We start from the raw sequence: 15,420 nt of genomic DNA, 5'->3' as shown, positions 1-15,420 counted from the left end.
ATCATAAATATGTCAGATTATCATGGTATCAAAATATCAAAATATATTACATTCTACCATGCATGATCATAGCTTTTCATTATATGCATTATCATAATATCATGAGTATTGCATGCATCATAAAATCATAAATATTTTAAATCATCATGATATCAAAATATCAAAGTATATTACATCCATGCTTAATCAAATATCAAATCATCATAACTTCTCCCCTTTTGTCATCAACAAAAAGGAGAAAAGTGTAACTAATAGTTTTTGAAAAAAAAATGCAAGATGGTAAATTAGCAAGTTTTACATCATCTTAGAATATGTAAGTTAGTAAGTTTTAGAGATGCTCAAGCTAGCAATTCTTTGCTTCTTAGCTTAGCAATTTTACTTTTCTTTATGATGTGTATGCTAGTAAGTTTTTCTCTTTTAAATGTGCAAGCTAACAAGTTTTCTTCTCTTTGAAATGTGAAGCTAGCAATACTTTCTCCCCCTTTGTTATTATAAAAAAAAGGGAAGAATATAATGTTGTAATTCTTTTACCTTTACATCAAATTTTAAATTATGATAAAGATAAATAACAAAGATAAATTTACATTAATATTTCAATCATAAAAAATGAAAGATCAAGTCATGAATACCAAAAGACCATGTGTCATGTTTAATAAATCTCTTCTTTTCTAATTAGAAGGAATGATAGAAAATGATCTTGATTTAAAAAGAAAACTCAAGTCATAAAAATTGAGAAATCAATATCATGATTCGAAAAATATATAAGAAGAATTTTTGCACATGCCTAAGTTTAACATTCAAGCTAGCACTTTTTGCTTCTCTTTTGTAATGTGCAAGCTAACAATTTTTCTCTCCCCCTTTTATTATTAAAAAGAAGAAAAGAATACAATGATACAATTTTTTCTTTTACATCAATATTTGAGTCATGACATAAGATAAACAAACATAAATACAAATAAATCATATAAAAATTATGACATAAAATATGTTAATATAAAAGATCATGCAAGATCAAGTTATGAATACCAAAAGACATGATTCATTTTGACAAGTCTCCTTTTTTAGTAAATAACGAAAAGAAATCTTGGGAGATCAAAGATCTTGATTCATAAAAAAATATCAAGTATCAAGTTCATGATTAAAAAAAAACTCATTCAAAGTTAATTTGTCAAATCATCAAAGTCACTTTCTTAATTCAAGATATTCATAAAATAGATTCATCACTATGAATTACTTGTTGAAAAATAAAAAATCTTTAGACATATTTTCAAGAAAAATACATTCTCTCCTTTTTGTTTCAATTTAAGCGATTGATTTCATATAAGCATGCTTAAGTTTTTTTATGCCAAAACCATGCATCATTGCTTAAAAACCAAAAAACAAATCACGACAATCATCAAGATAAACATTTAGGCATTCATAGAATTATTCTTATTTGGTATGCAAGCATTAAATTCAAATTTAATTTTATATCTCTTGTTACGCAAATGCTTAATGAGTTATATCTACTAATAAAACATCTTCAATCAAAGATTTGATTTGTTACAAATAATTCTAATTCTAATTATCTTTCTTTTGTTATTTTAGCTAGTGAGTTTTAAGAAGTGTGTTGGATCTCCGATCATAAGCATTGAGCATCCACTATCAAAATATCATTTTTTGCTCCTAGCTTTCAATTGTAGACATGTTTATAAAAAAGATAGGTTTGTTCTAGGTTCCATTTAACTTTGGGTCCCTTATAGTTAGATCTACCTATCTTATCTTTTGGTATTAAGTCATTCATGGTTCCTTTAGGAACTCAAACTAATTTATATGAGCCATACATTTGAAAGAATATTTATATGTAAAATGACCATGTCTACCATAAAAATTACACTTAACCTTAGGGGTAATATACAATGTGGGTCCTTTAACAAATAAAGTCGGTCTTTGTTGAGTGTTGCTACTCACAAAACTGATTCCTACTTTTCTATATACATAACCCTTATTAGTAAGAATCATATTTAATGATTCACTATCAATTTTAAATTTTTTTAATATTTATTTTAATAATATATTTTTATTCTTAACTAAGTCTAACTATTCACATTTAGTACAATGAGTTAACATACAATCATCATGCTCATTTTTTAATTTTTCAAAATTACTAGAGAGAGAGGCATGGTCATTTTTTAGCATTTTATAATTTTTACCAACTAATTTAAATTTATCAAATAAATCATTAAAAGCATCAAATAATTCATTGTAAAGTAAAGGAGTTTCGTTTGAGTCACTTACTTCATCGTTGAGAGTCATTAAGGCATAGTTTGGCACATCACATTTGTTGGTTTGCTTATTATCTTTAGATGTACTTGATTCATCCCAAGTCACCTTTAGTGCTTTCTTCTTCTTTGACAGCTTCTTCTTTTTAAGTTCGTTTTTGTTCTTAGTTTTATGTTTTATGAATTTTTTAAATTTTCTTGTCAAAAGTTCTATGTCGTCATCACTTGAACTTTCGCTCGAGTGCTCTTCTTTTGTTCTAAGTGTTAAACCCTTTATATTCCTTAGAAGGTTGTTCTCATATTCATCGTATGCAAGACATGTCATCTCATAGGTCATTAAAGACTCGATAAGTTCTTTAAGCGAAAAATTGATCAAGTTCTTTGCTTATTATATTACCGTTATTTTTATATCCTAACTTTTAGGAAGAAAACGTAAAATTTTATTAATAAGTTTAAGATTCGAAAAGCTTTTACCGAGTGCTTTTAAACCATTGATGATGTCTATAAAATAGGTGTACATATCTCTAATGGTTTTGCCTGGTTTTATTTGAAACAATTCAAAGCTATACATCAAAAGATTAATTTTAGATTCTTTAACTCTATTCATGCCTTCATAAGTTACTTTCGGTACGTGCTGAATCTCATGTATAGTTTTGCATAAAGAAATATAATTAAACTCATTTTTGTTTGAAACGTAAACAAAGCGTTCATCGCTTTAGCATTAAAAAAGAAAATCTTCTTCTCCAAATCATTCCATTGGTTCATTAGATTAGAAGACTTTTAAAAATCATTTTCAATGATATTACATAAATTAAAATCCATAGAAAGCAAGAAAACTCTTATTCATGTTTGCTAATATGTGTAGTTCATCCCATTGAATATATAAGGACGAATAATAGAGTAACCCTCTATATTATTGGTAAAAGCCATTCTTTTGGGTGTTAAACCAAACGAGAAAAACTTGGTTCCGATACCAACTATTAAGACCATTTTGACACTAAAATGGGGGTGAATTAGTGTTTTCGAAAAATCTCATTGATTCGAAAATCTCGTTCGATAAAGGTCGTATCAGAAAGATAAGTATAACTTGAAAACGTTTGTAAAGGAGTGAGCAAGTAAATTAGTTTATAATATAAATAAAAAGCATAAAGTAAATGCAAACCGAGTTTATAATAGTTTGGTCATCATGACCTACGTCCATTCCAGATTCCTCTTCATTCGAGGCTACCGGCTTCCACTACCAATCTTTTTTCAACGGGAAAAGATCAACTACATTTATAACTCTTTCTCATTTTCACAAGCTCAATAGAGAACTTTTACATCTCTCTCTTTTAAACTTAGATATCATTTCTTCCTTTAGAATAACTTCTAAATACTATGAAGAGGTGACTCTACACTAAGAGAGATTTATAACTTTTTTTTTACAAAGATTCTTTCCCCCTTTCTCAACTCTATTTTTTACTGGTTCATGTAGGAATAACTGAGGTATTTATAAACTCTAAATGACTTTAAAAATATGGCTAAAAAGTATCTTATCTCGGGTTTCCAAGATACTAGTGGTACCACCACCATTATTGGGTGGTACCATCGTCAACCATATTAACAACTAGCGGTACCATCGCTTGTCAGTCTGACATTGAGTGATACCATTGTCTGACATAGTCTGAAATACTATTTTTGGGTGGTACCATCACCCAATCTGGCGGCACCATCCCCTGGTCCTTTTATGGGTGACCGAATGAGCCTTCCACTTGGCCCAAAATAGTCCTAACTCAAGCATAATTGGTCCCTAATTGAGTTGATATTGTTTTACCCCAAAGCTGACTCAATTAGACATAAACTAACTTGATCTAGACACACGATTACAAGCATAAATCCTATGTTATCCGACATATTATTGGTTCATCTAGTGCTTCGTCCGATCCTTCGATGCATTATCCTCTCCTTTGACATATTGCCCAATCGACATGTTGACTTCCACAACTTTCGATCTCCTTAGTGCAATGTTCGATCCTTTCATGACATGAAGTTCTTCTAGTATGTTGATCATTTCTCCGACCCGACGTTCAATCTTTTAATATATTTCACTCCGGCCCAACTTCTGATTCTTCCAACTTTAATTGAATTATTTTTTCTTGATCGAGGTTAGTCCTACGTCACTTAAATGCATATTAGATCTTAACATCATCAATTGATTTTATCATCAAAATCCGAGATTCAACAATCAGATCTACTAATCACTACATACAATAAATCTTCCCACTTTTTGCAGAGCAAAGTAAATAAAGAAATTAAAATATTTCGAAAGAGATAACAAGTGCTCTTGGCTATCTCACTTAATAACTCCTAGGTTATTTCAAGTTAGGATAATCATAAAAGAAGATTAGAAGTGAGAGAGAGTCCCGACTTAGAAGCCATAGGTTTTATGATAAAGAGAGGGTAGATGTTCTTAGTTTCTTTCTTTTTAATCTATGCCTAGGGGATACGAGAAGAATATTAGATCATCCCTTAAGGGACCCATTCTGAGTCTTTGGGCCTTCTTTTAGCATAACTCTAGTCCACCGAGTTTTCATTTTGTAGTAGTAGCAATGAAGGCCTCCAAGACCTCGGAGTTGAGGGATTCAAATGTTAGAAGCATAGATAAAGAGAGGGTAGGGAAAAAAAATACTTTTTATTCTTTACCGGTAGCCATTGTGAAGATGTATGTAGTGTCCATCCTCATGTCGTTGTTCTCTTCTAATACTCCTTAGTCATCAAAGTGATATAAGAGGAGACGATCAAAGGTAGAAAAGAAAACAAAGAGCCACTACCATCCCATGATTTTTAAAATGATTTCAGATTTCTAACAATGATAGTTGACATGGAGTCAGATTCGAGCTACGATGTAGAAGATGACGAAATATTGCCACTCACATGATCTCTCCCAAGCAACTGCGATAGGAGTTTTGAAATTGCACGAGACGTTTTCGAAATAAGGAAAGGCATTGAAACATCGAACTTCTCTTTATTGGAGACTTGTGTTTTGTCCTTTGTAGTGGCATCTAAGTCATCACCGAAGAGAAATGGACTTCCTTGTTGCTTGGATTGACTTTGATTTGCTTTGAACTGATGCATCTTTAGACTCAAACCCAAGGATGGTTGTCTTTCACCTTCGATTATGATTGAAAAACCCTAGTTTTTCCCTTATCAGAACTATCGATAGTGATAATATCTTCCCTCACGAAGAGACCACATGCTGTAGTTTTATGTCCTATCTCACCCTACTAATTGAAGGAAAGATTCAATCTTAATTTTAATCCAACCCCTGGTAATGATTTAGAGAAATCGATTATATTTGCCCCCTAAACCTGATAAAGTATACTCATTATACAGTCCAACCCAAGAAGAACAACTTAAAAAACACTTTTTTAGAGGTAAGGGGAGAAAAGAGTCAGAAGAGGAGGGACCGCTGGAAGAAATCATCGCTTCGAAACGAAACAAAAAAAGATGCGTCTCGTTTCTTTGATTGTGATCAATGTAAAAAACAATAAAAGTCAAATGTCACTGAAACTTTCACCAAACTGTTAGGACTCACAAGAAATGTGGGTAAGCAAAAAAGTTATAAGGTTTGCTGGGTGACAGAATGTTATAATGTTTGTCATATAGTACACTAAAGTAAATAAGCAATACTGTAATAAGAAGAAAAGTTTATGCAGTTGCTTTCCACTTATTCTCGTGAGAATACCACAAGTTCATTAATCTTCCGCGGATTCATTCATATACACGATTGCGACATGAAGAGTTGCATGGATATGGGCAGTCAATCTTTCTAACAACACTCCGCCCGTAGAACCAGTCTCCCACAGCTTTTGCAATTGGCTGCAGGGAAGAATATAGATCAAGAAAAAGATCATGCAAGCAAGAAATATAAATATTATAATGATGATGAGATATGTACCAATAAGAAAAGACTATGCAATTCTTACCATTTTATCAATCATCGGGGAATCAGCTCCAAACCATGTGTCCTGACTCCCTGACTGGCAATGAGCATAGCATGAGATTATAAACATGCCCGTAGATGGGTTGCCACTTGCCGGCAGTGCACGCAGAAACTCTGACCTGAATTCTGTCATTGGCATGTCAACTCATTAGATTCCAAGAATCCATTGGCAGGGGAATTGGGTGACAACAATCGCCAAGTACACGAAATCAGACAAAGTTTATCATGGATTCATGAAATGAAGTAGAAGATTTCCTTAACTTTCTATTTTGGATGTTGATAAATAATAGTTGATCAAGCAGTTCAAAGCCAAGTTTTATGTTGCCAACCTTGCATTTTCTCAAGTTGATCTGACGAACAACTCTTTATATTAAGCTTGCAGGCATTCCAACTTTTGCGGGGATCGGCAGAACTTGGTGCTAAAGTATTCTTGATCTGCAATAGAAACAACTCATCAATTAGCTAGCATATTCAACGGGCAATGGCTTACATCACAAAAAGGAATATGTCGGAATGTTTATCATCCTAATATGCAAAAGCATCACAGCATTGCTTTGCAGCACCAGAGCAACGTGAAGTGACAGTAATTTGGTGAAGAGAAACAAGAAATCTATGCTGTAGTAGTTAAAGAAGCACAAGAATAGGAATGCATTGCAATTTGTTACTGTCCATCAACGGATACCTAATATTGCTCACTCATCCTATGAATGTAGAAGAATCATCTTTGCTATGCTGAATTGGTACCAAACCGTCGATGAGTATTTTACAGAAGACAGTAGCTAATTTTCGAGAAAGCTGTTACCTGCCAGGCATCATACGCTGCATTCAGTATAAAGAGGGGCGTGCTCATTTTAGGCACCACATTCTGTGGGAAAAAGCACTGCATTCACAATTTGATATATTTGTTCAGATGGCGTGACATCCTTTATATATATTCCAAATGCAAACATACTTCTTACCATGCTTGGTGATAACCTTGAGGTGCATGAAGATGGCAAATTTTTTCCTGACCCCTAGGAATTATAAAAGCACCATACATCACTAAAAGAAGTTTGGGAGAGATAGAATACTGCACATTAATAGGATGGACTACTTATTATCAAAGAATACAAGCGACAACGAACTGACATGAAGGTTGACAACATCATTGTAAAGGGATCTGACAGAGGTCGTTCCAGAAATGTCCTTCCTGTTAGTAGCAATCATGATAATGCCAATTGATACCATGCTAAGAAAACAATATGTATGAGCAAAGGAACAAAGAACCCAAGGCAATTAATAAACTCACCCATCAATAAAATAACCAGCATCAGAAAAGCATTTAACTTTTGCACTTGCTGGTAGAAGACTGCGGAATTTGTCACAGTGTAGAATGGACGCCAATCCACCCGCTGAACAACCAGAAAGAAGTGCCTGCATGCAGCCCATTCACCAGAGTATTAATTATGACAAACAAATCTTTGCATAATAAGAAACTTTTACCACTCTACAAGCACATACATTTTCTGCTCTGTTCATTCCTTTTGCCAACAGATCTTCCATGATAGCGAGCCAAACCCGGGCTCCTCTGTAGTGTAGATTTGTAGCCTAATCAAATTTAGATGAGAAAAAAAAAAGCATTATTAGTACACAAATCTCATGCTTGTTTATGCAACGACGCAAATCTCATCCATCATGTGGACTTTTTGTTTAAAGAGCTTACAGGATCTACTCTTTCTACGTCTCCTGTAAACGATGAGCCATCACAGTACCGAATCTTGATCCTGTTCCAGTTATAGAAGTCTGCACATTTTTAAGATGAAATACAAGGAAGTTAAATCAAAAGAAACATGTGTAAAAAGAGCATGGACATACACGTATATTATCTTATATTTATTATGCGACATGTGTATGACTGTCTTTTGGATGTAATACCTATAATACATTGGCGGAGAAGAAAAAATTGATTTGTAAAGAAGAGGGATGTCGCGAAAGAGATATTGGAGATAAGAAAGCCAACAACAGTAAGAATGTTAAGGTTCTCTGTCTCTTTGTTTTTTTTTACACCAAGCAAGAAACACATAGAGGTTCAAGCTTTGCTTCTCTTCCACCAATTCAGCACCTCCTTGTCCATATGTTTACAAGCTTAAGATTGCATGTAGAATTATTTCCATACAGTAATCTATCAAAATACCATACCGGGATTAGATTTTTTGCTGTTTCCTAAAATGCCAGAGAATGAAAGTGGCTTCATATGATTAGAGGAGCCCCTGAAATTATTTTTACGCTCTAGACATTCTTCGACATTCCTGCACCATCCTCCTCCCTGCAAAGCAAGAATATATTAATCAAGGAAATTGCATCTTCCAATAAGTCTAAACATTTTGTCTACTTTATAGCTGATAGATTGTTTGATTAGTAGCAATATAATTTTTTTTTTCAATATTCTTTTCCTCTGTCCACAAACATTTAGCCATCCTCAATATGCATGTGTTGAATAATGTATTGCAGGTATACAGAAGACGTAGACTTGTAAACTAGCAAAAAAATTTCACATTTGAAGTGAGCATTTCAATCAACTCGTCCATACTGGAATTTTCAGGATTATTAGTTGCCAAATGATGCTTCTACCTAAGTAGCAAAAGTCACCATTCCTCAATCCCAGTAACTAAAATAACTTTTAACAAGTATCCAATGGTAACATTTGTGGTGACAACAGAATGGTCTCACGAATAATGCTGGATCCGGCTTCCTTATCGACCTACAAATAGTAAATTTGAATGTCCAAACAACTGCAGGAAGATGAACTGACCTCCATGTGAACCAACCAGTTATTTGCTCCGGAGCCACTCCCAGGAGAGAAATGATATGCTGGGGGACTTCCATCCAGGCAGACTGAAAATTATGTGAAAAATCATGAGTTTTTAGTTATTTGTTGAATCGAAGCCACTGAAAGCTATACATAGGATTTCAGATTGAATGTCCGACAAGAACATACTCCGACGAGTATCACATACACTTGTTAAAAGAGTTCGCAGAAAGAAATAGTCATGTGTACTCTGGACTAAGCATATGTTTACGAATAATCATACCTGCTCCTTTAGCTACTGCACTATGCAAAAGAGTCATGGGTACATCGTAAGCATCCACTTCCAGAGAGGCCAGAAGAAAGAAAAAGCAGATGAAAGGATAAATCCATGTTCCTGATTTAGCACCCACCATCCTGCAGTATCGTTTCAAATTTTATCAGCTGAAAAGAAAGAAAACAAAATCTGAAGAGTCTACAGATATAAATTTATCAATTTAAATAAATATAGTTGATGATTTGTTCATCTACTAGAACGATAGCATTTAGAAAACTATATATATGTTGAACCATTATTTAAAGATTGAAACAAAGACACTAGTTAATCAATGTCTAACTAAAATTTCCACTTTAAATTAGAATGGAAAGGAACACACTGGCTATTAATTCTTCCTTCCATGAGTAAACATGATATAACCATGTCGGCTTTTAGTATCCTACCACTTTAAAGGAAACCCAACGGTTTGTTCATCATCGTCATCGTAATAGTTTAAATGGCCGACTGTGAGCACACAGAGAGAACAAAATTTCCCACATACGAAGGATCGACGGTGAAGTAACATGTGACTCTGTCTAACCATTAAAAGAATACAATAAAAGACCTAACACAATCAACAATATATGAGATCGCGTGACCAGCTAAATATATCATAAGTGCATGCCAAACGTGAATCTGCTAATGGTAGTAGCTTTCATGTAGTTAGAGAATCAAAAGGCAGGACGCCCTTTTATCTATTTCTCAACACTTAGCCCTGGGAAGAACAGATCAGGCAGCCTTCCTCGCACTATCAAAAGTACTGAGAAACTTCGTCATAAAATGCATGCCACCCGAACTAATAAACAGAAAAAAAACACCAACAATCCGAGAAAATCCACGAGCTAAACCAAGAGATAAGAGACGGGAAATAACAACATCTCCCAAAAATTCATTGCACTAACTTGCAAGCTTTCGTCGAGTATCACAGAGAAGTGCTGCAAAGAACTAAGACACTTATCTACTACCTGAAATGTTAGTGGCGTAGCACTGTAAAAAGCTTCTTTCTTCAAAGCAGACGACCGACAGCAGACAATACACACACAACCTGACGAAGATACAACATATATAGCGCCTCTTCTTTACCGTCTCTCTCTCACGGAGCGAACTTTTCACGCGTAGACGCAGAGGCCGCGTCCCTTGCCTTTCTTTGTAATGGACCAGCGAAGACCTATTTTACGCCACAAATCAATATTTATTTCTGCAAACCCTCCGGCTGGCTTTAAAACGGACGATCTAAGATCTCTTTTACGCCGCAATTAATAATATTTCTACCAACCGACGCGCTGCACACACACAAAAAAGCGGCGTGGAAGGGAGTCGAGTATCGTAAGTTTTTTGCCTGGTCGGGTAATACAGGTTGCCACGTTATGCTAATGGAGGGAGCTTTTGATACTTTTGCTGCGCACATCAGACGAGTTCATCGCTTTAAATCTGATACCCGTCCTCGCTGGGCCCGCGTATAGCTGTCGGCACGTTCGTCGGTGTCATAAAGGTTCACAGCAGATGCTCGAGATAAGATAGAGAAAAGTAAGAATAGGACACTGACGCGTTACGATTGAAAACCAAGTTTCGGGTAACGAATCAATCACAAGATAAGACATTCCTCGCAGGAGTAGACATCGGAAAAATCCATATTTAGACGAGAGAAGTTCGAGGAAAGAATAAATGATACAAAAGTGTGAATGGAAATAGAGGTCAAGACAATCTTACCTGATCGTGATAGATATTGACCTTATCAACTGATAAGTTTTGATTTAAAAAGAACATAGTCATGAGCATTAAGGGAACTCTCTTAGGTAAAATGATAGCTCCAAGTATTTAAATGGAAAGGAGCCTTCTTAAAAACCTAAAATGGAACAAGTATGATATATAGTAGAACTAGGGATAGATTTTGGAAAGAAAATTTTCTGATTTTGTAGGATTGACGTGTTGGTAAGTAAGATTTTCCTAAGTTTGAAACATTCTTTTACTGGTGTGCATGATATTTTATTAGCCATAAAAAAAAAGAGAATATCATTTGCAAACAAAATATGGCTTAATTTATAATTAGTGGCAAAACTAAGAGGAATTAGCCAATTATCAATGACTATCAAATTAAGATGTAGAATAAGGAGATAAAGGATCTCCTTATCTAACTCCACACCTACCACTAAAACAAATGAAAATTTTTTCATTAATATGACAAGAGATAGTAGGTGAAGAAATACAAGCCCAAATCCATTGAATAAATTTGGTGAATTTTTTTTCGGATTATCCACCTCCAATCAGATTATCCAAAAAAGTTTCAATATGTTAGTTAGAACTTTAGCTAAAAGTCTATAACTGATATTAGAGAGGGCAATGACTCTTAAGTGATTGATAAGTATAGGATTTATATTTTTTATATGAATATTATAAAAGTTGTAGCCCACAAAGGATGTATAAAAATGTGATCATAAAAAAATTTGTAAGAAATGGGGCGAGATAATATTTCAATATGATTTATAAAATTCTCTAGTAAAATTATGAGGACCATGGCTTTTGTCCAAATCCATTGAAAGGATAACATTATGAATTCTATCAATTATAAAAGTAGCAATTAAAAAATTACTATCACAATTAGATTGATGAATATTTCAAATTACTAGCATAGCTAATCACTTATAAGCTATTTGTTCATAAAAATATGACGGTTGCATATGGTTGAGTCCTCTATGTTTTAACTATGTGCATAGTTAAATGTCATAGAATTTGTTAGTTTACTTAATATCAATTTTTACTTTAGAGAATCATGTCATTTTCTTATATCATTACTTTATACTTATTCACTTTGTTCGACATAGATATTTAGAAATATAATAATAATTTTTATGTTCGATGAACATTTACATTAGTCATTAAGAATCTCTTCCTTTTTTCTTATTATTATTTTGCTTTATGCTCAATAATATATTTTTTCCTAGTTTTAAATGTTGAATAGTTATGTCCAAGTAAACAATATTTGAAACTCTGTACTCCGTTAAAAGATAATTAGAAGTTTGTGAAAATGCTACATCTTTTTCTGTCCTTTGATCAATTTGTTATAGGAAACACTATATGGTATCTTATTTTTAAACAATTGTGAAAATGTATCTCATTGGATTTGTTTTATTTAGAGGCTAAATTTCTACACTAAATAAACTATTATTCTTATATGAACCAAAAGTTGATTTTTTTTATCCTACACTTTCACTTGGCTTAACAAACTTATGAGGCATTGAGTGATGACAAATGAGTTTCGTTCTTTTACGAAAGATTTAAGTTTATTCCATCAACTGAAAGTTGATTAATTGACAAAAATTAAATTACCTCCGAATAAAGTTACCATTCTCTTCAATCATGATAGATTTGATGAACAAAGAACACTATAGCGGCAAGAAAAATGTACTAGCTAGCTAATTACTTCATGTCCTATTCTCAAAGTAACATTGTTAATTATTGCTAGTGCTTATGAGCGATATACCTATCGCTATGCATGGGCGAGTAGTATAAACCAATGTGAATGTGTTGAACATCTGAATTCTACATCCATTATTTTTTTCAATAGAAACATACAAGACACATTTTCAACATTGCTCTCCAATTCAAGTTTCGAGAGGCCAATATAGTTTTATGTGGATTAATTTTTGCCGATTTAATTATTGTTAATTATTTCATAAGACATGTTTTTTTTTTTTAATCATGATCCATGACATTAAGCTACACTATTTCTAAGGTATAGCTCTTGGATAAATACTTAGTTGTTCTTGTTAAATTATTTTATGTCCCATCATTTCTTTTATGTCATTAATAGATTATAATATTGTGAACTTATGGTTCATATGATAAATTACTTTTAAGGATGGAGTTATTGCTGAACTACATAATATCATACTGAAGTGTTTAGATATACTTATGAGAATTTCCTTACTTAATAGATTTTGAATACTTAAAACATGACTAATCCTTACACTTGTGTTAAGGCCTCATCATTTTATTGCTAATATGATTCTTAGTTAGGTAAGTAGGTACTAAATGAGTCCATTGGTGAACATGTTAGTTAGAGGATGACTAATGACATCTGTACCACTATCAGTATAGGTTATTGTCTTGGATGCCAGGTTCTATTTTCTTGGTAAGGTTATTTTCAATCATCATCTTTTGTAAGCTATGCATTTTATCAGTGTCATGCATGTTCTAATGTCTTTTCTAAATAGTTTTCTGATTTCTATTGTCAATAATGAAAAAGAAATGATTTTTTGTTTACTTGATTAAGTCACAAGCTATATCAAACAGTTCATAAGCTACCAAAGGGTCAACTCTTTTTGGTCAAGAGAACTATTACCACATTTATTATGTGCTTTGTTTTACCTATTTGTTGGACACATTCAAGATTCATATTTCAATTTCTAAATTTAAATTTAGAACACATGAATGTTTCCTTTCCAAACCCAAAAAAATTATGTTGACTTGTGACTATTAGTGACATAAGTATTATTAGTTGTTGCTTGTGATATCATATGAAGCCTACTTGACATAATTCTGTTATTAAGGTCATCAATCATAAGTTATCGATTGCAATCCTTGGAAAGAACACCTCATTCATCAAACACTTACTCTAAGTGGCCATCATCAACTTACCAAGGTTGTCTATCACTTATTAAATAAATAAAAAGCAATATTAATGTTTAATCTTTTAGGCTTTTATATATACATAGCTGTAGCTTCAAAATAATGTATTTATCCATAAATATTTTAATTTATCAAGTAGAGGGAGGAGGAGGTGGCTGGGGAAGGTTTACATATTAAGTTAGTGGAGTAGAAAAATATAAACAAGAAAAAAAGGATGATATATGTCACTAGCTAACAAAGGAGTGTGCTACCCATACTTGCTATATTATTGACACCTATGCCTTTTCGTTGAGTGCTTTTCATATTACAATCTTTTGTCTTAACTAAACCTAGTTAATTATATAACAAAAGTTAGAAAACTTGCCATAGTGATGCCTTGCTATCATCTACCTTATACCATAGAAGTGAAGAGGAATAGAAGAATTGAAGGAGAAGAAGAAAAAGAATGAAGTCTTCTTGCTTTGGCTTAGGGATTTTGGACTAGTTCATTTTTTAAAATTTAGCCTTTAAGGTAAGTATTATATGATCCTACAATATGATTCACCTTTCATTTCTTCTTATTTGTGAGAAATTAATAGAGCTTTACCCTTTCTAATAGCATCAAACTCAATTGAGCTGCAAGAATTGATGAAAATCTTGACATATCTATTTTGTTTTAACTATAACATTTTGTGTAAAATACTTCATGTGAACATTTTGTTTTAATCAAAATATTCTTATTGTACTTTGGTGTTTATAGGATGACGTGAATCTTTATCAAAATTAAAAATAAAGTTGTGTAGAGCCTTATGATGCTCTTGTCGGCCCGAATGATTTTATAGAGATATGGATGGATGAAGCTTCCAAGGGACAGTAACATTAATTGCTTTATAGTAATAGATGGATAATGTTATATTATGATCCCATTATACACTTTATGTTCCTTTCATATGATTCCAAAGGATATGCTTATGTGTTGCTATATATTCTTTGATATGAATAAATTGAATGAAATATCAAATATGCTTATTGAGCTCGTACCTTGCATGTTCTTGATATGCTCCTATGTTACTCTTTGTCCATTGTTATGAATGAATCAAATGAAATAACAAATATGACTACTCTTGAGCTCATTTTTTTTACATTCTGGCATTGATTTGCTTATATGTTGTTCTTTGCTCAATTGTTATCAATGAATTGAATGAATTATCAAATATGACTCTTGAGATTATGCCTTGTATTTTGACACTGATATGCTAATATATTATTATATGCTCTTTAAATATTAATAAAATAAAAGAAAATGATAAATATGACTCTTGAGCTTGATCCTAATTTATTTATATATTACTTTTTACTCTTTATTAAGTATAAATCATATAAAATGCTGAGTATGACTCTTGAATCCAAGCTTTGCTTAATCATTATGCCATATGATTTGTCATTCTTATGCCATGGATATGATAGT

The 15,420-nt window shown here is 32.8% G+C and overlaps 1 protein-coding gene across 1 annotated transcript; it reads right to left on the bottom strand.

The window, feature by feature from the left end:
- Nucleotides 1-5,788: 5,788 nt before the first annotated feature.
- Nucleotides 5,789-10,703, bottom strand: LOC135584360 (pectin acetylesterase 8-like). Its single transcript, XM_065104435.1, has 13 exons — nucleotides 10,310-10,703; nucleotides 9,315-9,445; nucleotides 9,035-9,117; nucleotides 8,422-8,548; nucleotides 7,946-8,025; nucleotides 7,744-7,830; nucleotides 7,532-7,656; nucleotides 7,372-7,432; nucleotides 7,203-7,256; nucleotides 7,046-7,123; nucleotides 6,573-6,678; nucleotides 6,227-6,369; nucleotides 5,789-6,119 (listed from the first exon to the last, which is right to left on the bottom strand). The coding sequence occupies exons 2-13, from the start codon at nucleotides 9,442-9,444 to the stop codon at nucleotides 6,012-6,014; spliced, it is 1,182 nt and encodes a 393-aa protein (XP_064960507.1). The 5' UTR covers nucleotide 9,445; nucleotides 10,310-10,703; the 3' UTR covers nucleotides 5,789-6,011.
- Nucleotides 10,704-15,420: the final 4,717 nt, after the last annotated feature.

Source organism: Musa acuminata, chromosome BXJ2-4, assembly GCF_036884655.1.
Source record: "Musa acuminata AAA Group cultivar baxijiao chromosome BXJ2-4, Cavendish_Baxijiao_AAA, whole genome shotgun sequence".
NCBI classification, from domain to species: domain Eukaryota; kingdom Viridiplantae; phylum Streptophyta; class Magnoliopsida; order Zingiberales; family Musaceae; genus Musa; species Musa acuminata.
Note: the sequence above shows the minus strand (reverse complement) of the source record. Positions and strands in the feature narration are given on the sequence as shown.